The sequence below is a fragment of the Pleuronectes platessa genome, chromosome 7 (assembly GCF_947347685.1).
Source record: "Pleuronectes platessa chromosome 7, fPlePla1.1, whole genome shotgun sequence".
Classification (NCBI taxonomy): Eukaryota; Metazoa; Chordata; class Actinopteri; order Pleuronectiformes; family Pleuronectidae; genus Pleuronectes; species Pleuronectes platessa.
The window spans coordinates 4513681-4537342 of NC_070632.1; the positions used below are offsets into that span (position 1 = coordinate 4513681).

The following is a 23662-nucleotide window of genomic DNA, read 5'->3' on the forward strand; positions in this document are numbered from 1 at the left end:
AATTCTCCACCTTATTATCAAAAGAGCCTTGAGATCACGTATGAATCATGTATAAATAAATAGACATTTTAGTGTTGTTGACCCTGAAGGTTGTGTTGTGATGTGGCAGACGCACCTTCCGAAGGAAAACAGTAAAAACTAAAAACTAGTAATGTTGAGGGAGTTTAAAGATCTGGAAAATCTCGTAAGTCCAAAGAGTCAAACAAGTGTTTTATATGATCATGTTTAATTTTGCTATTTTGCTGCTGTTCTTGGCCGAGTTGCCTCAAATAAAGACTAGTAAATCAAATTAAACTTGTTTTAAACTTTCTGATTAGTACACAAGGCTTTTAACAGTCATCTCAGTGTTAATGATTTTTCCTTGTTTGTTATATTTTTGCTGTTTAATTAACAGCAAAACATTCACCTTCACAAATAATGTCCTCAAGAACACTTGGCAAATAGCAAACAGTAGCACATCAACACAACTAATTAACAACAAACCTAAATAACTAACTAACTGACTGACAATATTTTAATGTTACAACATACAGTTGTTGGCCAATCCAACAGAACTTTATTTCACTTACAACTTTATTGTGTAAAATTAAAACCACATCACCAGAAAAGGCCGGTTGTATGGTCTCTGTACCAAGTTGTTTAGAAGTCAGAGACGTCTTCAGTCAACAGGTAAACACAAAACTGGACAAAACAAATTGACCAAAACTATTGTTGACATTGTGCATTTTAGAAAGTGGCTGGTCTCCGCTCTGTGGTATGATGGTTGTATGGAGCTGGAGAAAAATGACATTGATTCCAGGCCGATCTCTCAACCTCCCTGATGTGGTCGCCGCCATCTTGCTGGGGTGGAGCCACAGTGGACCAATGAGGAGCTGGTGTCAGCTGTCAATCTGTGATCAGTCCCACGGTTACACAACAAACCCAGAACTCATGACACACACTTTCTTCTGTTTTGTGTGTATTAGCAGATACTTTGCTCTTGTTACTGAATCCTTTAGACTTACAGTGAATACACATATTATGGGTTAGGGTTCAGATAGGTCTTATATATATACACACGACTCTTCAGAGGCGTCCTGAGCAGCAATCAGAACGTATCAATAAAGCACATGTATCACTGCATCCCTCTGTGTAGACTCCATCATATCTGGAGATTATTGCATCGGATTACCTGATCAATATTATGGATTGATAACAGATCAGTAAATACGATGAGCTCACAGATTGATTTGGAATAACTTCACACCACACAGCAGTTGTTTATTTGTCATTTATTTATTTGTTTTATCTTTTTGTCTGTACTAGATTATTGCAATCTGGTTAATTCACATTTAAAAAGCAGTCATTGACCAGACGCACTGAAATCGATGATACTCATTTTTTACAATAACCATTATAGGCCCCATAGAGACTGGAAAACCCAGTCCCCCAAAAAACAGAAAAAAAGAAACATCTGTATGGTTTTCTGCACTTTATTTTGTTTGATGTCTTTTTTTTCATAGTAATTACAAAAAGGAAAAAAAATATATAACAATAATCATAAAAAGGAGTTTTTTTGGGAGAAAAACTGAGGAATATTACGACTGGCAAACAAACGATCACAACACGGCACGAGTACCTACTTACGGCGAGAAATAAAAAAGGTACAAAAAATGAAAATAACAAGCGCATATGGCAGAAAGAGAAACAAAAGCAAAGAGATTGGCACCTATGAAGTTGAATACAAGAATGAACTGAGGGGACGAGAAGGTGAAGCTTCTTCCTACCATCTATTTAAAAAAAAAAAAAATGAACATTTCAAAACAAGGAGTGTTTTCTTGCTTTTTCTTCTTTTCTATTTGTTACAAAAAATAAAATGCATGAACGAAGGGGGGGAGGGGGGGAGGAGGAGAGGGGAGGGGGAGGAGGGAGAAGCTGGTGGTGGGGGGGGTGGGGGTGGTAGGGACAATAAAAAATACTGCACGTACAATACCTTTTTTCACTCCTCTCTTTCCTTCATCTAGCTCTTACCGTTTCTCTTACCCACATTTTCCTTTCTTTATTTAATAGCATTTCCCATTAATATTCCTTTCCCCCGCTGCTTCTAATAGCCGCGCCCAGTGGCGCGATCGTTAGAGTTTTACATGTGAGTAGCAAATGACACTTTGATTGGCTGTGATGTGGAGATGGGGGTCCCCCGCCGGCTCCGGGTCGGGGGCCCCGGCTGAGCCGAGAGATCCTGCCGGGCCTCGGTCTCACTGCGCGTGCTGACTCAGTGTGTGGTTCTGGTGGGAGAGAGGGAGAGGGAGAGATAGAGGGAAAAAGTGAGAACCCATGATGAGAGAAATAATGGGCTACGTGAGCATAGTGCTTTCCACTTGCCCCCCCCAACCAATAATAGAACAGAGGAGAACAGAAACACAACTGCCTCCCACAGAACCGACAGCAAGGCCGCCTCGCCTCACACATCGTCTGACGAGTGAAAGGAAAGAGGAAGAAGAAAAGGAGGAGAGACACACACTCGACAACACAAACAGGCACGCACGAACAAAACGACAACTTTAAAACCTGGAGCATCCACCTTGTTCTCAACCCGGTTCTGGTCAGAATCTAAATGATCTCAGATCCTATAGTATTTGTTCTGTTTTATTCCTCGTCTGTGGGAACCCAGCGCCTCCATTTGTTTATTCAGATCTGTGAAACCCTGGTGTCTTTTGATATTGTGATTAATATTTTACAGAGAGCGTCTCCATACCTCCGAGACGGCTGCACTCACATCTCTCCCAAGGCGTCGACGCACTACACATCAATACATAATCACAATGTAAAAAAACACACACCACCTTTTTTACTAAATTAAAATTCACGAGCGAGAGCGGAAACAAATGAACTCCGAGGGTGGATTTCAATGCACACGAGAAGGAGAGGCAGAGCGTGCACTGAAACACACGTGAACAGTACAGTGCACGTGAACAGTACAGTGCACGTGAATACTTAATAATATGCTTAACCTTCTCACCACAACAACACACAGACGTAATTACAGGTAAACTGGCACGTGCACGCTTCATCTCGGCTGTTGGGAGTTGGGATGTTCGCTTCAGTTCTCATGAACACACACACACACACACACACATACAAACACACACAAATCTCCACACACACACAAACACACACTCAGTCCTCTGTGGATGATCCATATCAGCTACAACGGGGAACTGAACTCATGATAATCCGGATTTGCTGGTTTGGAATTTAGCTCGCATCAAATCTAAAGCCAGGCAGATAGAGTAAGAGAGAGAGTAAGAGAGAGAGAGTGTGTGTGTGTGTATGTGTGTGTGTGTGTGAGAGAAAGATGGAAAGATGATTGATTGAAAAGATTTGTGTGTATGTCAGAGAAATTTCCAAGAAGATTCTTTTTTCATGTGAAACGTTCTCTCGCTCACCCTCCCACACACACACACACACCCCCCAAATTCCCAGTGAGATCTTCCCAATCAACTCCCCCCCCCCACACCATCACTAAAAAAGCAGCTTTCTCAGATTAATCTCTCTCTCTCTTTCTCTCTCTCTCTCTGATAGGAGTGAAAAAGACAAAAAAAGAGCAGCGGATGAGAGAATGAGAAAAAGGAGGGGACAGGGGGATGAAGGGAACAGAGAGGCGAGGAGAGGAGGATGGGGAGAGAAATGTGAGGGATTAAACGTGGTTTGGGGTTGATAAATACTTATTTGTCATTCTATGGCCCTTATCTTGCTGTGCATGTTTTGTTGAGCCCTCCGGTGCGTGTTTGTTTATGTGTGTGTTGGGGTGTGTGTGTGTTAGTGTGTGTGGAGAGGGGGGGAAAGAGCGAGCAAGAGCAACGGGGGGTGAAGGGTGTCGGGAGTGTATGTTGTACAACTGTGTGTTTGACAGAGTGTCAGTCGGCTTTAGAGGCCAAGCTACACTGTCCAGAGGAAAGCAGAGGGTATTAATGCCAAACACACACAGACACACAAACATACACACACATTAAAACACAAACACACACACACATACACAAAGTAAAACACACAGTCGAATGGTTTCAGAGAAATTGGTGAGTAAATGGGCAAAATAACGAATGAGACGGGGTGTGTGTGTGTGTGTGTGTGTGTGTGTGTTTGTGCGGCTCCCTCTCTCGTGAGGAATTAGATCTCATTGGGAGCCACTGACCCCATTATGATAGAAAACCCTCCTCTCTTTCTTTCCCTCTCTCTATCTCTCTTTCTCTCTCTCCGTCCCTCTCCCATCCTCCACCTCTTTGCTCCATTCCCCAAAACAAAACCGGCTCCAGTTCCTCTGGCCGCCAGAAGAGGTCAGGCTCATTCCTCTTTATGAAAAGGAAGAGGAAGACGAAGGAGAGGAGAGGAGGAGAGAAGGAGAGAAGGACCCCAGTGTTACATGTCAATTATGAGACGTTATAAGAGTGAATGGAGAGAGATTGAGAAAAAAGAGAGAATATGACCCTGTAATGGACTGTGTGTGTGTGTGTGTGTGTGTGTGTGTGTGTGTCTCTGTTACTCTTGTTTTGGGGATGTCCTTATGGGGACAAAAGAGAAGTCTCCATAATGAAATCATTTCATTTCAAGGTTTTCAAACAACATCTGAGTAAATCTCTAGAAATTAAGTCTACGTCATGTCCCCTAAAGTCATGAAGACTTGTGTGTGTGTGTGTTCGTGTGTGTGTTTCCTCAGGTTCTTTTGGTCCTAGTGCTGGTGTATTGATTTGTAGACAGAGTGAGGGATAGAAGACGGACAGAGGAAGAGGAAGAATGGAGGGATCATGGGGGGGGCAGGGAGGCTGCGGTTGCTCCCTAGAGGAGCCTGCAGCGCTGCAGTGGACTGCTGGAAATAGCCCTGAGGAGAGAGAGGGAGGAAGAGGGGTGAGGATGAGAGAGGGATGAGGGAGGAATGCAATGGACAAGTGGATGACAGCCTGACACACACACACACACTTACACACACAGACACTTCTCTTCATTTACGTTGTTGTTGGGAGCCTGATATTGATTATGCAGCTTTGCAATCAATCAGGGGTGTGTGTGTGTGTGTGTGTGTGTGTGTGTGTGTGTGTGTGTGTCTGTGTGACATCTGCTCTACAGCAGAGTAATTGATATATTCCACAGAAAAAGCGTGACAGGAGGAGGAGTGAGGAGGAAGAAGACGAGGAGGAGGATGAAGAGGAAGGAGGCGGCACACTGGTTTTATATGGAGTGTTTACTGGGCGGCGAGGCCTTTGATTAAAAGACGGTAAATTCTCAGCTGCCCTCAAACAAACTCACACCAGCACGGACTTCACAATAAAAGCCTGAACTGCTGGAAGAGTTTTAATGTGAAACAGATGAGACTTTGTGTCACGGATAAACAACAGCAGGAGGGATTCTTACTAAAATATGATTACAGGAAATCTATGAAGAAAACAGGATATTATTATATATATATATATTTATGGTTGAACGCAGCTTGATTATTAATTTGGCTGCATCTTCATGTGTATTTATCAAAACATGAAGTGTGTGTTTTCAGCCTTTTCCAGCTCAGTCTGGTCATCATAGTTTCATGAAACCCACTTAGTGATCGCTTTTCATCACGTGATCATTTGAATGTGACCCGGGTTTGGACTTGATTTCTTTCTTCTCCCTTCGCAGCAGAGGGTGTGAGCGCAGTGGTGACAACAGCCCGTCTTCCAGGGCCAGGCCCGACCAGTCGATACAGAGGCCTGTCATTGTTTTTCCTAAACTGCTTAGAGAGAGCGAGGCTAAAGCCTGCAGAGCCACGGACCCAGGGGAAATATGGCCCTGTCGTATTACCCACGCGCTGCCAGACACAGACACGGACACACACACGCACACTCACACACACACACACACACACACACACGGAAACATTATGCCAGAAAAATGCAAATACTAGAACACAGAATGCACCAATTTACTTTACCATGATAACGACTTGTCAAACCTTAATAACGACCACAACTTCCACCTGTTTAGGTAAATTCTATAATTTACATTTTGAAGAATTTTTTATCGCGATAAAGAAGACATGTCCCATTAATGTGACAGCGACATGATGTAAAGTGATGTATGTCCCCACAATAGGACGACAACCTGGCCCACACACACACAGGCATGCGCACACACACACACGCACACACACAGACACACACACACACACACACACACACACACACACACACACACACACACACACACACACACACACACACACACACACACACACACACACACACACACACACACACACACACACACACACACACACACACACACACACACACACACACACACACACACACAGAGAGTCTCCTGGGGGACGACTGAGGAAAGAGCTGGCGATAACAGAAAGTCTAATCCATCTATTCTCTGCTGTATTACACATAGAAAATGTGCACGTGTCTTTGTGTTGTGACGCTGATGATTGTGCCACCTTTAATGTGCATTTGTGTGTCTGTACAGCAGACATATCAGGTGACAGAGGGAAAGTGAGGTTAGTGTGGGGCGGATGGAGGAGTCAACACAACACAAGGCTACAACTGCTCTGCACTTCCTGTAAGAAACCAATACTCTATTCTTTTATCAATCAATCAATGAATCAAATCCAGTCCACTCACTGGTGGTGTTGCTATGAGTCACATACAGGAGTCAAGCAGCATAAATGCTTGTTTACATTGTAGGACTTGTTGCACAAACACAAACACACAGACACACACACATAAAAACACAGACACTGTGCTACTCTGTAATGATGTACCAGCTACATAGTGTGTAGTGGAACAATGCTGTTTGTGTGTGTGCGTCAGTCAGCACATACTTTTCTGTCAAATGTGAATATGTGTGGTTAACTGGAGGCAGTGTGTGTGTGTGTGTGTGTGTGTGTGTGTGTGTGTCAGACAGTACATGTGCCCCATGTCCACGGCTGTTTTTAACACTCAATGAAAAATCACCTTAGTCGCTGTGTGGTCATCTTTAGCTTCAGTGTATTTTTAGCTCAGAGTTGACACTGTTCCAACAAAGTGCGTATCTGTGTGTATGTGCATGTGTGTGCGTGTGTGTGTGTGTGTGTGTGTGTGTCTGGGACTAGCAGATGGGCTGTCTTAGCCTGCTTCCTCTGCTCCCTGGCTCGCATTTAGCTCCACCCGTCCAGGACAGGATGCTGCCTCAGGAGCAGAGCGAAAATAAACGCACCCCCGACCTTAATATCCCGCCGACACGTATTCCCTGCTACCCCCCCACTCTCTTCTAATTCTCTCTGTCTGCGTTTGTCCCCCCCCCCCCATCCCTCTCTGTCATCTCCCTTTGTAAACGACTCTCTAAACACCTTCTTTGAATTATCTTTTTCCAGCCAAGTCACGACGTCCACTACCTCCCTCCTCCTCCTCCTCCATCACCCCCACCCAGCTGACCTCTGAGCACACGTCCTGTTCGGTGCCCCCCCCCCCCTTTCTGCCACAGGGAGTTCCCCACTCCTGTTGCTACCGGCCCCAACAGCCACGTTCGGACCAGTAAACACAACCCAAAATACACTCCCAGCATGTAGGACACACACACACACACGTCAAAGGTAAACACACATGGATCAGATGGTGAGGGTCCCCGCTGGAAAAACACAAAATAGGAAATGACCTCAAATGCAGCACAAAAAAAAAATCCTCCCTGAACGCCACATGATCCATGTGATTCATACTTTCAAAATTAAATAAAAATGAAAGTTCCACTTTAAAGGATAAAACGCAGATTGAGTAACACACGTAGAAATAAATACACAGACAGGATCCACCTGTGCTCATGACTGTACGAGTGTGTTTTGGCAGAGCTGATAGAACACTGAGCCACGCAGAGTCTGTCCTGCTCTGTGACACATTGCCTCTGTTCAGCTGTCACACACACAAACACACACAAAGACAAACACACACAGACACACACACACACACACACACACGATGACAAGAACACGGTCCAAGCTGTTAGAAACCCCTCCAGGTGCGGCCTCACGTAGCGTCATTCCTTTGTATCCGTCTCTACCTCCGTTTATCTCTTTTTCTCACGTTATCTCCTTCTGCCTCTTCCCGTCTCTCAGCATCTTTCTATTTGTTCCCCTGCTTTACATCAAAGCATCAAAGCAACTTCATTTGACTCGTCTTTTCTTCACCGCGTGTGACCCACTGTTTTCTGATGGCGAGTTCCTCTAAAAGCATCCATGCAGACGCACACAGGTGTACACACACAAACACACACACAAACACACACACAAACATAAATCTAACATTTCCAGATGATTAGCTGATCCCATATCGAGATTTTCTTTCTTCCATTTGCATCCAGGCCGAGCCGGAAGGTGTTTTGTATTCACAGTGTGAATGTGCGGAAAAATCCCAACAGTGTTAACAGACACAATTTGTCTGTATTATTTCCTCAGGTGGTCGGAGAAGAGGAAATGTCTTCCGAGACAGAAGGACAATTAGAGACAGCGACAGCAGCAGCTTTTGATTCTCTACATTCTGCTCATTTACTTCTTTTACTTGCAGTAATACTAGAAACGGTGGTTCTATGGCGGTACTGCGGGTAAGGCTGTTCCCCTCTCTTTTGTTTTGAATCTCTTTTTGTTTCCGTCCGTCTTTCCCCTGCTGCAAACAGCTTCAGGTCCAGGGATTCAGGGAGGTAAGACTGTGTGTGTGTGTGTGTGTGTGTGTGTCTGTGCGTGTGCATGTGTCTCCCAGGTCCCCATTCTAATAACACAGTCTCTCCCAGTGAGCAGTGGGGCAGCTGAGTACGCTCCCCTGTAACGCCACGGGGATCTACGGATCAAATTCACACACACACACACACACACACACAGACACACACAGCCAAGGGATACATGGATCAGAGAGTACGTACTTGACACAACACTCACAACTGACAGCAACACCCAGACACTGGCAAATATAAGCACACACACACACACAGACACACACACACACACACACACATACAAATCCTATTGCCAGTTCAGCCACATCCACACCTTTCCATAATTCAGTTAGAGGGAGACAGTGAGGCTCTTAGATTCAGACAAAGACAAAGACAACATTATTCACAGACAGACTACTAAACAGAGACACACACACACACAGACACACACCCACACACACAACTCTGAACCAACCGTAATGAACTTTCTACCTAGATACCCTCCGCCTGCATTAACAAACCCAAATTCCTCACTTGTGCTTTGATGGCGTAGATTTAAATATGGATTTTTCCGCAGGTATAGATATGTTTCAGTAAGAGGAGGCTGGTCGATATCTTCAGGCTGCAGTACCTCATACTGGCTGCATGCAAATTAATAATAACACAACAAGGCTGATATGCTGGAGTATCTGTGGAAGAAGTCAAACTGTGACTTCAGATGTGAATAGACCTCTATACGTCTGTTATTCTGTCAGGATGCTTATTTCTCTATATCCCTCAATCCATCCCTCCATCCATTCATCTGTGCACTATATCTTCTATTAATTGTCTCCACAAGGGAACAGCTTATCTGTATACGTGTCTGTGCACATGCAGAATTCTCCATCAGACGGGAGGGAGAGGAAGAGAAAGAGAGCGAGGGAAGATTCAGCAGAGACACATGAAGAAAGAGGAATCCCCCCCCCCCCCCACATCCGCATCCATCAACTCATCCCTCCATTTATTCCTCTGACCAGCCATCCACCCATCTAACAGTGTTTAAATATTTACCACGGCTAAAGGAAATAGTAGCACAACGGATGCAGAGGCAGAAAAAAAAAAAAGAGGGATGATCGGGGAGGAGTGTAGAAGTGATGGATGGAGGGAGAGATGGAGGGAAACATTGAGGGCAGGAGCTGCAGGATAGCTCCCCCTGGAGGCGCAAGAAAAATGTGGAGCTCCAGAAGTCTGTCAGGTGAAGTAACAGGGGAGAGAGTCGGAGCTGATATAGAGCTGGAGAGAGACTCTGAAAACCATCACACGGCTGCAGATACTCCAGATGTTTGAGGTCTGATCACATTATGCACTCATCCATCCTCCCATTATGGATGAATGGATGGATTAAACACTCTTTAGTGATTTGATCCTGTCTTTTAAATGTAAAAGTAATTGTTTGTTGGTGTTTGAAAAACGGACATTTTAAAAACATTGAAACAAAGAAGGAAAGCAGGAATGAATAAACAAAAGTACAAAAAAGGAAAAGGAAGAGAGAAAGAGAGAAAGAGAGAAAAGAGAAAGCACGAAATACTGAATAGAAGGTAAGAAAGAAAGAAAGATGGAAAGTACAAACAAGCAAACAAGTGAAGGAAAGAGAGAAAGAGACTGATTGAATTAACAAACATAACAACAAACAAAAGAGAGGAATTGGACAAATAAAGAAAGAAAGCACAAACAAATCAACAAAAAAACAAACAAAGGAAAGAAAGAATGCACAAATAAACAAAAACAAATGAACTTACTAACAAAGAAAGCAAGGAAGAAAAAACCGTAAAAGGCTGAAACTGAGAATGGGAAAAGTCGTCTGTGAAGTCAGGGAGTAAAGACAGAGTGAGATCCAGAAGGGCCTCACTGATCAGGGCCACAGCATTTCTTATTTACTCACACACACACAGACACACACACACAAACACACACACACCAAAACATTTCTTATTTACCAGCTTACGTCTGCACTATTTATGGGGCACTGGGGAGAGGCACTGAAGAGAGGAAGAGAGGAGAGGGGCTAAAATATGCATAGGGGCTGGTTCTTCTGGGACAGATGGGGGAGTCAAAGAGAGAGAAAGGGAGCAAGGGAGGGAGAAAGAAAGAGAGAGAGAGAGAGGGAGAAAGAGGAGAGAGAGAAAACTTGACAAACTGTGGCCCCCCCTGCTAAATCGAGATTGGGATAGTGGTCTCAGACTTTTGGCCTAGGGGATGGATGGACGGGCCGACGTGAGAAAGCGAGTGAGCGGAGGAGGAGAGAAAGTGAGGAGCCTTTGTGTGCGGAGGGGGAGACGGAGAGAGCGGGGGGGGGGGGGGGGGGGGTGCAGTCGGGAGGGAGAGGAGATGATGCAGTGACGTGTTTGTGCGGCAGTGACTCTGGGGTGTGCGTCTGTGTGAGGGAGAGAGCTCAACATCATACGGCTCCTCTGAGGGGCTGGAAGAGGCCAGAAGTCTCTTCTATCTGGCAAACCGGGCTTCTCAGTCCATCACACACATACAGACACACACACAGACGCACACACACACACATACAGATGTATAGTCTTGTCTCTATAGCTTTAACTTCCTGCAGACCCACTCTAACCTTAACATGAACTATACCAACTTGCGAAACCTCAAACTTTGCCTCAACCTAAACCTCACCCCCCCGTCCCTTATCTTAAAACAGCTGAATATTTAATGATTTACGTTATGGAAGGAAGACACGTCCTCATAATGTGTCAACAGATTTAGGTCCCTACAATATTAGTAATGCCCGGAACCACACACACACACACACACGCACGCTAACAGCGAGCAGTGGCATTAACCTCCATGGTTGTAGCTCTCCATCTCCCTCAGTCAGCCTTTCTGTCTAGCCCACTTAGAGAACCCTCCCATGGGGCAATGGAGCTGTAGCAGGTCGGGCTCAGGCTGCAAGTTTTCTCTCTTGCTCTCACACAAACACACACAGTCACACACAGACACACACTCGCACACACACACTTGGGTCAGGACCAAAGAGTAACAAGATGGATATAGCCACAGTGCAGCAGCCAAAGAGAAAGACGAACGAGGAGCTGAGAGGAAAAAGTAGAAGAAGCTGAACTGAGCTCAACTAAGCTGGAATAAAAACAACACAACCTCAGATGAGTCGATGTGTGAGCTTTCCATCCTCATACATTTTCTTATTGCTATATAATCACCTGTCAAATAAGACTATCACAAAAACACACAATATTCTGATCCAAGTTCATCGGAAAAGGAGCTTTTAGACATTTAAACATTTAAATTAATAGTTAGCTTGATATCAGGCACAGCCGGAAATATTATTATCAACATGGATCAAATAATATTTTTTAGGGTTAAAAACTGTAAAAAAAGTATTGTAGCTGTGTGTTGTGTGTAGTGTGTGTAGTCTGACACAACTCAGAATCTTACAAAATACACCTATAGTTGACAATTTATTAAAGTTAGAAAAAAGGTCTGCAGAAGATAATTGACCTGAGGAGTGTTGGTGTTTGTGAGGTCATACAGAGTGTGTGTGTGTGTGTGTGTGTGTTTATGCATGTATGTAAAGGTGTGTGGAGGTGATCAGGTGTGAGGTGTGAGTGGAGCCTGCGTGTGGACATTAACCGACAGGGTCCAGTAGTCACCCTGCTGTTAAATGGACTGGCCGGCCATATGCCAACCCCCCCCTTTAGGCCCTATGTCACTGCCACTTTGTGTGTGTGTGTGTGTGTGTGTCTGTGTGTGTGTGCATGTGTGCGTGCTGGCCGGACGAGAACATCTTCCTCCAAACCTCAAACTTTACCTCAACTTAACCCCTTATCTTAAAACACCTTAACGTTTAATGATTTAAGGTTTAAGAGAATAACAGGTACATGGAAAATGGAAGATTCTTTGCCCCAAGTAAAATTTCAGCCCTGTTGTCAACTGTGATCATTTATATTTATAACTCAAAAAGTGACAGTGATCGGTGGTAACATGGTGGAAGCTGTTATCTTCAAAACAGACGGAGCTGCAGGCGCTCACAAGACTTTCCATAATAATCGGTTCCGTCTTGAACTCGGCCAACGCAGCGAGCGGCGGCACAAGCTGCAGATTTCACCTTTAACAGGACTGATGTTTAACCTGAGGATTTTGCAGGTCACTGGTCTGCTGCCAACAGGAGGACAAAAGATGGAAGAGGACGGGAGGGTTTACATCATCACGGACCAGGCCACGGCTGCTCCAGGACCTACTCTAGGGTGACTTATAGCCTCTCTTCTCTTTCATATGCACACACACACACACACTGAAATGTGTCTGGACCCTAATGACATGAAGCCTGCCAGAACCCTGCTCGGACCTCATGAGGAGAGATGGAAAGAGGGGGACGGAGGAATGAAAAGAAAAAGGGTGGAGAGAAATAGAGGATTCTGAGAGTGAGGGACAGAGACAGGTAATGAATGTGCTCTCTGTGGAGGGAAGGAGCGAGCCATCGTTAGACGGGCAACCGCAAAACTAGGTTTAGCCTTTGGAATAATTATTGCACTTCCTGACATTGACTCTCGTTGGACACGACAGCGTGAGACAAACCGTCCGTCCCTGCAGACACCGTTTTCCTCATCCACGCCTGAAGGGAGCGGGACACAGACAAACGAGGGCGGCTCAGCGCACACACAGAATTAAAAGGTTGACCTACCTGTAGTTCTGTCTGGAAGAAGAACTTCTGCGGACACTGGGAGCAGTCGTAGATCTTGTCTTCCTGTCCGTGGACGGCGAAAATGTGCTGCTGGAGCTTGTTGGCCTGCACGAACACTGGGAGAGGAAGAAACACGGCACAGGTTACACACGGTCGGTACAGGCATCAGAGTCTCCATCACCAAAATGAGCTGGTGTGGCCCTCTTCAGACCTGGTATCAAAAACGCTTCCTGAATATGTTTGCAGATTGGAAGTCGCCACTGAGACATGTATGTGTATGTGTGACTGAAAACTGATAAAACAATAACTCAACTATCTATTACAGGGGACGAACCAAAGGACAACTGGGTGTCTGGTTCCAATAAGCACAAAAACCCACAAAGCAGATGAAGAGCTTATACAGGAAAAGGAGGGAGAACAGGGGATGGAAAGAAAAGAGAGCAGAGGGAGCAGGAGAAAGAAGGAGAGAGCTATCCTCAGCAGACCTTGTGATATTTATCAATAAATTATCTCTCATCTCTTTTTTTTTAATTTCCGCTCCAGTGTTGTCTCACTCACTTTTTTCTTTCTTTCTTTCTCTCCCCTTTGTTTCAGTAAACTTTTGGTTTTCACTGCGAGTGTGTGTGTGTGTGTGTGTGTGTTGAATTATTAAGCCTCCCCGTAGGAGTGGTGCCCATCTTACTAATTCATAAGCCACTAAGGAATAGAGTTAAAGTTTAAAGCATTGCTGTGTACCTGGGGGGGGCAGGCACACAACACAAGACTAACTCAACAACTGAGGGAGGGGGAAAAGGGAAAGGAAAAGATGGAGTCACAGAGAGAGAGAGGAGAGAGAGCATGTGGGGATTCAGTCAGAGATGGAACAAGGGAGGGGGGGAGCAAGCAGAGGTGCCGACTGTGTCGCTGGTGAGAAACTGTTCCGTGTCCGACAGATCTCAGAACACCAAAGGTCTAATTTGGTCGTCCAGCATTTTGTTTTTCGGCCCCCGAGTGGATTGCAAATGTAAAAAGTTGCTTCATATTTTGCCTGTTTGCTTTGTGTTGTCGTTGCATGAACTCCTGCACACACATGCGGCCGGCTCCTCTTAAGCACGGGCACCCCCCCCCCCGCTGCCATATCCCTCCCAAAGTTAGAAATGTTAAAACAATGAATATTCCTAATGTGTTTCTTGCTGTTTTCCGCCAAAACCCCAAAAACCTTTGCAGCCATTAAAGCACATTATCTGAAAGCATGCTGATGTGAGGAGAACCAGAGGGAGACATTTCAGAGCCACAACAGGTTCCACAGCTGATGTGAGGAAAGACGTGGCTCCGGCCCAGCGTCAAGGAAATGTTCTGGTTTTTATTTTATTCATTTGGTTCTATTCTTTTTCACTGAGTATGAATTCTCTTATTGTTTGGGTCCCTCTGACCCGGGATGACAGTAGATATTAAGATAATTAAAGTCAGAGGATCTAAATACACAACATACAGTTTTTTTCTGGATCCAAGTTTGAGTTAGGAAGCCAGATAACACCTGAAGGAAGTTACTTAATGTCTCTGTAAGAGGACACTCAGACTCTCTGGAGACGGATCAAGACAAACCCAACAATGGTCAAGGTTTATAAAATAGTCTCAGCTGTCAATCAGGACATTTGAAAAACTCGCAATTAAACAAACATCAGCGCTATAAAAAAATTACAATATTTGATAGTAAAATATCTGATGTGTACTCTGACTTTTTATTTTGATCCATTTCCCATTCACTAACATGGAAGTGGAGGGGTTTATGACCTACTGCAGCCGGCCACTAGAGGGCGACTGAGAAACTTTGGCTTCTCTTTCAGGGCGCTGTCACGTCGTCCATCTTTATTTACAGACACACTAAACATCTCCATGTTTCTGTGTCCGTTTCTAACACAAAGCAAACAGGACGCGAGTGAGGAGCGGTTATCTGTGCTGCTGTCCTTGAACCTGATTGTGTGTTTGTGTGTGTCTGTCTGTGTGTGTGTCTCTCTCACCTGTGAAGCAGACGGGACACTTGAAGGTACCTCCCATGCCTTCGAAGCTGTGCTCTATCAGGTGGCAGAGCAGCTTGGCAGGTGAGTCAAACATCTGGTTACACAGCTTGCACTCGTGATTGATGCCCTCCTCTGCAAATAGGAGACAGACACACATGTGTAGGTTGGATTAAGCACATGAAAAACAGCAACATATGACATTATATTAAAATACTGACACGACACAAACAACAGATGTCTCGTGCACAAACAGAAATTGACATACAAATAAGATAAATACTGAAATGCCACTTATATAAAGACGCTTGTGTATGACAACACAGGAAGTACATCAGTGACATTAATCAATGCTCTGCTGCAATATTTTGGGACGATATTAGTTACACTTTGACAAATCATGACTGATGACACAACATGAGGTGAGAGAACTTTTTGTCCCTGGTCGGATCCATTGCAATGTTTAATATTATTCATATAGATATATATTAAATGCAATTATTTTAAAAAACATAGTAATATGTTCAATAACAATATTATAAGGAAAATCAAGTTAAAGGAAATGTGTAAATTAGACCTGCGTTACAGAGAGGAAAACCAAAAGCAAATAAAGTGAAATAAGAATAGTAAATATTTTATTATATTTTTATTATAATTTTAATTAAGCAAAACTGCTCAGTATTCCACATTAAAAAATGTAGATGGCCGACATTATTGAAATTAAATAACAATATAAGTATACTGCCTGATGTTTGGTGTAAAATCAGGACTTATTTTACAAGCTTCTGTATTATTTGCATTTAACTGAAGGCAGTTATCCGTTATCCAAACAATTTTATATGTTCAAATACAACTGAATATGATCAACATAAAAATGTTCAGATGTGCCAAAATAACAGCTCGAGATCTTCCCAAGAAGTAGCATATATAAAGAACAACATAGGCTCCACAACAGAGCCCTGTGGGACGCCACATGACAAAAGTGCTCAGTCTGACATAAACTGACCCACACAGACGGAAAAGCCCCCATCAGCAGGTCAGGAGGAGGAGAAGCCCCGGGCGGAACCTCAAACTCCCTTTTCCCCCTGCTGCACAATCTCATTTCTTTTTTCCTCGCACTCCCCCAACTCTCACACACACCAGCCCCAGTGCCGTATCTGCCCCAACTGGTAATTGTCTGTCCTCCCCACTGGGGCTGTGGATGATCTGCCCTTCCTATAGCCATCCTTCCTTCCCTCCCTCTGTCCTCGTTATCTGCCCTCCCCCACTGCAGTCACTCAACCATCCCTCACTATGCCCATTCCCTATCATGTCTCCCTATAGTCCCCCTTGGTCCATCAGTCGCTGATTAATTTGTGTGGGCTCCGATTCAAACCCCTCACCATGGGTGTCTGGTTATCTTTTAAAATGGGGGGGGGGGGGGGAACTTGTAAAGATACAAATAGGGAGTGGGGTCTGGGCGTCCTGGGCCAGAAGAAGATAGTAATTCAACCCTGTATTTGTACATCCCCTTACCCTGACTATGGCAAGAAACCGCCATTAGTTTAGATTAGGTAGAGTGGGGGTGCGATGAAAACAAAGAATGCACCAACAGCAGTATCTATCTGGGTGGATCGGGGCAAGACATGAATATTAGAGGAGTAGTTGTTTAATTTGTTGAATAGTTTTGTATTTAAAATGATATAAATAAATAAAAACAACATAGAGCCTAATAGGTTTCAGGCTAAGAGGCCATCAAGGTCAAACAAGGTCAAACATAACACAAAACGATAGGACTTGGATAATTAAACTGGTGTAGTTCTACTGTTATACAGAAATTAAAATAAACACAAGTTCATAAGAGGATCCATTCGATTCTTATCATCTTATATCAAGAACTATTTTTAATCCATAATTTAGAAGTTGACTCCAAATGGACCAGTTTAATCAAGGACTAGATCTCACTGGGAAACCTCGGATTTACCCTGTATGAGAAAATGAAAGAGAACAGAGTGATGCATCCTCGTGTCTAAGAATAGAATTATCTATAATAATTATCTCTTATATATCTTATACCTGGAAATAAGTCACTTTACACTTCTGGACCTTAAAACTATCACCTAACTTATGCCCCCCCCCCCTTCCAATTATTGTATAACGAGTCACACTGTTGTACATACACTGCTCTGATGTAAATAAGTCGTATTAGCCAACACACAAGAGACTGTCTGCAACACCCCTCCACCCATTTTCATCATTCTCACTGGAGGATTACACCAGTGTTTGTGTGTATCTGTGTGTGGTTGTGTGTTTGTGTGTATCTGTGTCTATTTTAAGAAGGTGTGAGTGATATCACTGCACCCTCGGTGAAAGGCCAGATGAAAGTTGGGCGTCATGAACACACACACGCCAACACACACATGGACCCCTCGACGATCAGGTCTCCCGCCTGTTGTCTTTATCGCCATTCTACCTTGCTGGGCCAATACCCCAGTCGCGCCCACACACAGACACACACAGACACACACACCGTAGGACAGTGCTGCCTGGAGACATCAGATGGTGTCTTTCTTGGGCCAATCTGTGATCCCCCGTAGAGTGTTACACGCATCTACACAAACACAGACACACACCACCGTGCCCACCGAGAGATACACTCAGACAATCCAATGTTTTGCCTTTTTTATCACTTACCCTAACGCTCATTGATGAAACCAATTCCCCAGCACCTCACCCACACTTCGGACCCATTAGCTGTCAAAACTAAACGTCTCACCCAGATCCCCGTTTCAAATCTTTGCCTGTAAACATGTCCTCACTTCACCAAAAATTCCTCACTTCACCAAAAATGTCCTCAGGCCAATGGTTAAAAACTCAAGCTGGTCCTTACCATGTATAGCCATCCTCGTATACACACACACACACTTGCATGCACACACACAGACACACACAGCCTGCAGAACTTCAGCTGCAGAGCTGCGGGGGATCTCGAGGTTAATAACATCTTCAATCATACATCCATGACACCCATACTGACTAATACCCACACACACACAAAGATTCCTATCTCTCCTCGCCTCAAAGGCCGACACAAGGGTGCCCTAATCCCATCTCAATAGTGTGTGAGCGCGTGTGTGTGAGTGTGTGGGTGTGTGTGGGTGCCACATGTGATTGTATGGCTGGGATAGTGTGCGCTCCGTGGTCCGGGTCCCCAAACATCCCTTTGCCCCCCCCCCACCCCACATGCACGCACACGGACAGACACACACAAGCCTCAAAGGCTGCTAGGTTGTGTGGGGCGCCAGTGTGTCCGAGACACACTGAGACAGATAGAGCTTCATTATCATTTACTCGGAGATTGAAACAGCAGGAGAGAGTCACATGGAGTGAGACACACAGAGAGAGAGAGGGAGGGAGGGAGGGAGAGAGGGAGGGAGAGAGGGAGGAGCACCACCAGCACCACCAGTTTAGAAAAAGTCATATTCCATATTTTGGTCATTATTCAAATATTATTTAAAGTAATAGTAAAGGAGCACTTTGAATGAATGTCACGCATTTGATTGTGTTATTGTTTTCGACTGAAGAAGCAAACGACAGACATACAAATGGACACACGGATAAAAAGAGGGAATAACCAAATAATACCAGCTTCAGTGATGTCAGTGTGTGTGTTTGTGTGTGGTTGTGTTTGTGTTGGGGGGGGGGGGTCTCTGTAGAAGACACCTTAAAGCTCTCGCCCTCCGTAGGGGCGAAGCTTTCCTCAGAAGTCGCCTCACCCTCTCCCACGCGGCCAAGATGTCCTCACACACCGCGCAACAAAGTTTCTGCAGGTATTTAAACGGTGAAATGATGCCATCTAATAGCATCTATATATTTATACACTTATGCAATTTTTGTATTTGGTCACAAGCCAAAAAGATAATTTCATTTCCTGATTATCCTGACATCTGTTTTATATTATACAATTCTTAATTAATCCTGAAGCCCAGGGTGACATCTTCAGATCACCAACTGAAGTTCTGAAACTTAAACAAGTAAAGATTTTAATTTATAATCCGAAAAACAAAGATGGACACAATCAATCATGGATCAAAATTCAGAATTTGCCTTTTTTTGTGTCCCCTGCATGTAACAGTTGTTGGGAGAATGTGTGTGAGTGTGTGTCTCCACAGGTGACATCATAAAGCCATCAGCCACACTAATGAAGCTTCAGCCACTAATTAAATGTCAATCACTTGTAGCCAAATTGGGAAAAAAAGAGGATGAACTGATGAAAAACAATAAAAACCAGAGAGAGAGAGAGAGAGACAGAGAGAGAGAGAGAGAGAGAGAGAGAGAGAGAGAGAGAGAGAGAGAGAGAGAGAGAGAGAGAGAGAGAGAGAGAGAGAGCGAACTGAAGGGAAAACAGTGAGGTGCAGGGAGATAATTGGGCTGTCCGGAACAAGGGCATGGAGAGAGGCCTGTGTGTGTGTGTGTGTGTGTGTGTCTGTGTGTGTGTGTGTGTGTGTGTGTCTGTCTGTATGTGTGTGTGTGTGTCCCATGAAAGAGTTCTCTTTTCTGACAAATACATTGTTTTGATCAGTGTGTGTGGGGACCGCAGTGTCTGTGTGCTGTCCCCCCTCTGAGACCCAGTCTGTGTGTGTGTGTGTGTGTGTGTGTGTGTCTGTGTGTGTTGCACTGGTGGATCAAATGCACTCTGTGAGGCAAAGCGTAACGGCAGGATTCTGTACGACTCTGTCATCTCACTATGGGTCACACACACATATCCACACACACATACACACACACAACCCTGGGAGGCCTGTGCTGGGACAGAGAACACAGGGGAGAGAGGGATGAGAGGACACAGAGAGCAGGAGAGAGAGAGGCAGGGTGAAGGTTAGGACTCAGAGTTTGTTATCGCACATCGGAATATGAACTTTTTTCTGCTCTAAATGGACGTTAGTACGAGTCAGAGGGTTTTTGTGTTCTGGTCAATAATTTGTCCAAGAGTCATTTCCTGTCTTTCTTTTCCTCTGGTGATAGCTTAAGAATAAAAGCATTATAAAATAATACAAATCTTTCCTTGAGACTGAAGTCTACGGCAGAGCAATACCAACAATTCAGCTCAAATTGATGAATATCACAATAAATTTCACATTCTTATTTATTTTAAATTGAAAGAAAGTTGTGGTTTTAAACTTTTGATATACTGCTAATGACTAAACGTACATTGCAGTGATTATATAGTTAGAAGAACTGATGTAGTAGTAAAGAAAATATTGGAGGAAAAGTGTGAACTGAAAATACGTGAGGGCAGAATTTGGGAAATTTGGGGATGGACAGAAAAGAAAGAGACACACAAAAGAGAGGTAGTCAGACATTACAATATCTTTCTCTCTCTCACACACACACACACACACACACACACACACACACACACACACACACACACACACACACACACACACACACACACACACACACACACACACACACACACACACACACACACACACACACACACACACACACACAGGTCATGGTCTCTCTCAGTCTCATTCTCCCATTACCGTCCTCTCCTTTTCTCTCTGCTAATTGACCAGAGGAGAGGGACCAGGTGGCATCATCCCCATCACACCAATACACACACACACAGACACACACACACACACAGAAACACGCACACACATACAGACACACACATACTCGAGCTGGCCTCATCACGGACCCCTGTAACATGCAGCAGAACATAAATGAGCTCGTTGATTTGTGTTGGGGATGGATCCCTGAGGTGCTTCCTTCCTCTATTACACACCACACACACACACACATATACAGTGTGCACGACACACCACACACACATACAGTGTGTACGACACACACAGACACACCTTTTAACCCTTTCCTAGTCTGGGCTGGGAAACTCCTTTGGGTGCTCTTGCCCGCCCAAACTCCCTTCCTCTCTCTGTCTCTGAGCGAGCTGTTGCTTGGGGGGGGGGGGGGGGGGTCCCTCTGGTATTGCATCCCCCCCTTTCCTCCCCATTACGACCCTTCCTTGCTCTTCCTCACCCCCCCCCCCCCCCCCTTCTCACACTATCTGAGACTGTGCGTGTGTGAAAGAGCAGTGAAAAGTGTGTGTGTGTGTGTGTGTGTGTGTGTGTGTGTGTGGTCCCTTGCGGCATCGGAGGCCGTAAACCAAGCCAGGCGATTGATGGCGAGGACGGCGAGGGGAGAGGCGGCGGGAGAAAAGGTTGGAAGGAGAGAGGGATGGAGAGAAGGGAGGACTGGAGAGGGAGGGATGGATGGATGGATGGAGCGAGCGAGGGCTGGTGGGATTGATGGAGGGAGAGCAGCAGAGGCACTGGGAGACAGAAAGAAAAGAAGGAGTGCAGCCGAGAGGAGCGCTGTGGACGGAAGGAGGAGGAGGAGGAGGAGGAGGAGGAGGAGGAGTGTGCACCTCCCGGGGGGGCTCGCTCAAGGTGTGTTTCCATGGCAACCGGGGGCAGGGGGGCTGATGTGTGTGTGTGTGGGGGGGTGAGCTTGACCCACTGGTTGTGTGGGGGCTGGAGAATAACACACACACACACACACACACACACACACACACACACACACACACACACACACACACACAACCTGCTGCAGTGCTGGAGGGGTCCCAAGAGTACCCCCCACCTTTACTCACCCTCTCCCCCTCTCTTTCTCTCTCTCTCCCTCACTCACTCACACACACAGACACACACACACACACAGAAAGAATGCTGCAGTGCTGAAGTCCCGTGAGTACGCAACACCCACACACATTCTCCCTGCCCTCTCTCTCTCTCTTTCTCTCTCTCTCTCTCTCTCTCTCTCGTCTTCCATTTTCCATGTCTGTTTCTATCCCTCTCTCTCTGTGAGGTTATTGTTAATATTTTCATCATTTGTTTGCTCCTCGTGGATCCATGTGTGTGTTTTTTTTTTTTTACATTTAGCTGAATGGAGATCGGAGGCAGAGTTACACCCTGGTGATTGTTTTCACTGAGTGACCCTCTCATTCGTTCAGGTGTTAATCTGTGGTCAACAACATGTGTGTACCTTCAGGTCCATATGCACATCTGCTTTGAGTGGAACCTGGTTGTCATGTGTTGAAAGTAGTGTTATTGATCTTTCTCTTGCTTGTCTTTTCTTTGTGTTGTGTTCATACGTGTGCACAACACTTGCATATGTGATTAACACAAACAGTCTCATCCCTAGAGAGACGCCTCCTTATCAAAGTTGAACAATGTTCTTCCCATTTGTTGTGACTAGTGAGTCAGATTCAACACACTCACCCATTCACACTGACTGTTGTGTCATTACTGCTCAAAGTGGAATCATCTATTGTGTTGTTCATGATGTTTACTGACAGTTGGGTTGATGTAAACAAGGACTTTACTTCAGAAACCTCACTCTACTGGTGGACTCTGACATATCATCACTTTACCAGTAACGATAAAGAAAGTTTCTCCCTGGTTAATAACCACAGCTCATGGAAACGCTCACACACACACACTCACAGACAAACACACACACACACACACTCACAGACAGACAAACACTGGGTTGGCAGACGAGCACAGCATATGGCGATGACCAGTTTGTGTGTTTGTGTGTATCGTGAAAGGAAGCACGAATCAAGCATATTTGAGCATGTGAGTGTGTGTGTGTGTGTGTGTGTGTGTCAGTGAGAAGGTTCTTGGCTTCGACAAGACAGAGCTCTCCAGCTTCCTACTGTTATGTAATCTGAGAGGGAAAATCCAAGATGGTTCATATACACGCACACGCACACACAAACACGCACGCAGACGCACTCCTTCGAAACATGAAAACGAACCTGACACAGCTTTAGTTGTCATTACAACTCAAAAAGGTGTTTAGTTTGTCCAGTCTGGGCTACTGTAGAAAACCCTGGTGCCCTCCATAGAGAGGACCAGCTCCTGTTGTAAATATAAAGTATCTCAATATAAAAGTACTTGTGTAAACATCACTAGGATTATTTGACAGATCCCTTTCACCCAACTCTTACACACTGGACCTTTAAATCCAAACAAGTTCAATAATTAATTTGTTTCTGCAAGAATTCACAGAAAACAACTCTCGCAGCTTTCTTGAGATATTATTTGACATGAGCAAAAGTGTGTGTTTGGAGCAGTTGCAGTGACCTTGACCTCTGACCTTTGACCAACAAATTCTAATCAGTCCAAATAAGCGTTTGAAGAGAAACTACTGGAACCAAGTCAAACATATCTCCCAGTTCAGTGGGTCAGGCCGATTAGTTAATTAAGTCATAAAAGAGCCCTCC

The 23662-nt window shown here is 44.8% G+C and overlaps 1 protein-coding gene across 1 annotated transcript in view; it reads right to left on the reverse strand.

Annotated features, from left to right (window-relative positions):
- Positions 1–1931: 1931 nt before the first annotated feature.
- znf423 (zinc finger protein 423) overlaps positions 1932–23662 on the reverse strand; it is a gene marked incomplete at its 5' end in the record, with an annotated part of 70137 nt that continues 48406 nt past the window's right edge. Inside the window, 3 exon segments of the mRNA XM_053427678.1 lie at positions 1932–2264; positions 13382–13497; positions 15382–15513. Coding sequence (XP_053283653.1) covers positions 2235–2264; positions 13382–13497; positions 15382–15513 — 278 coding nt within the window.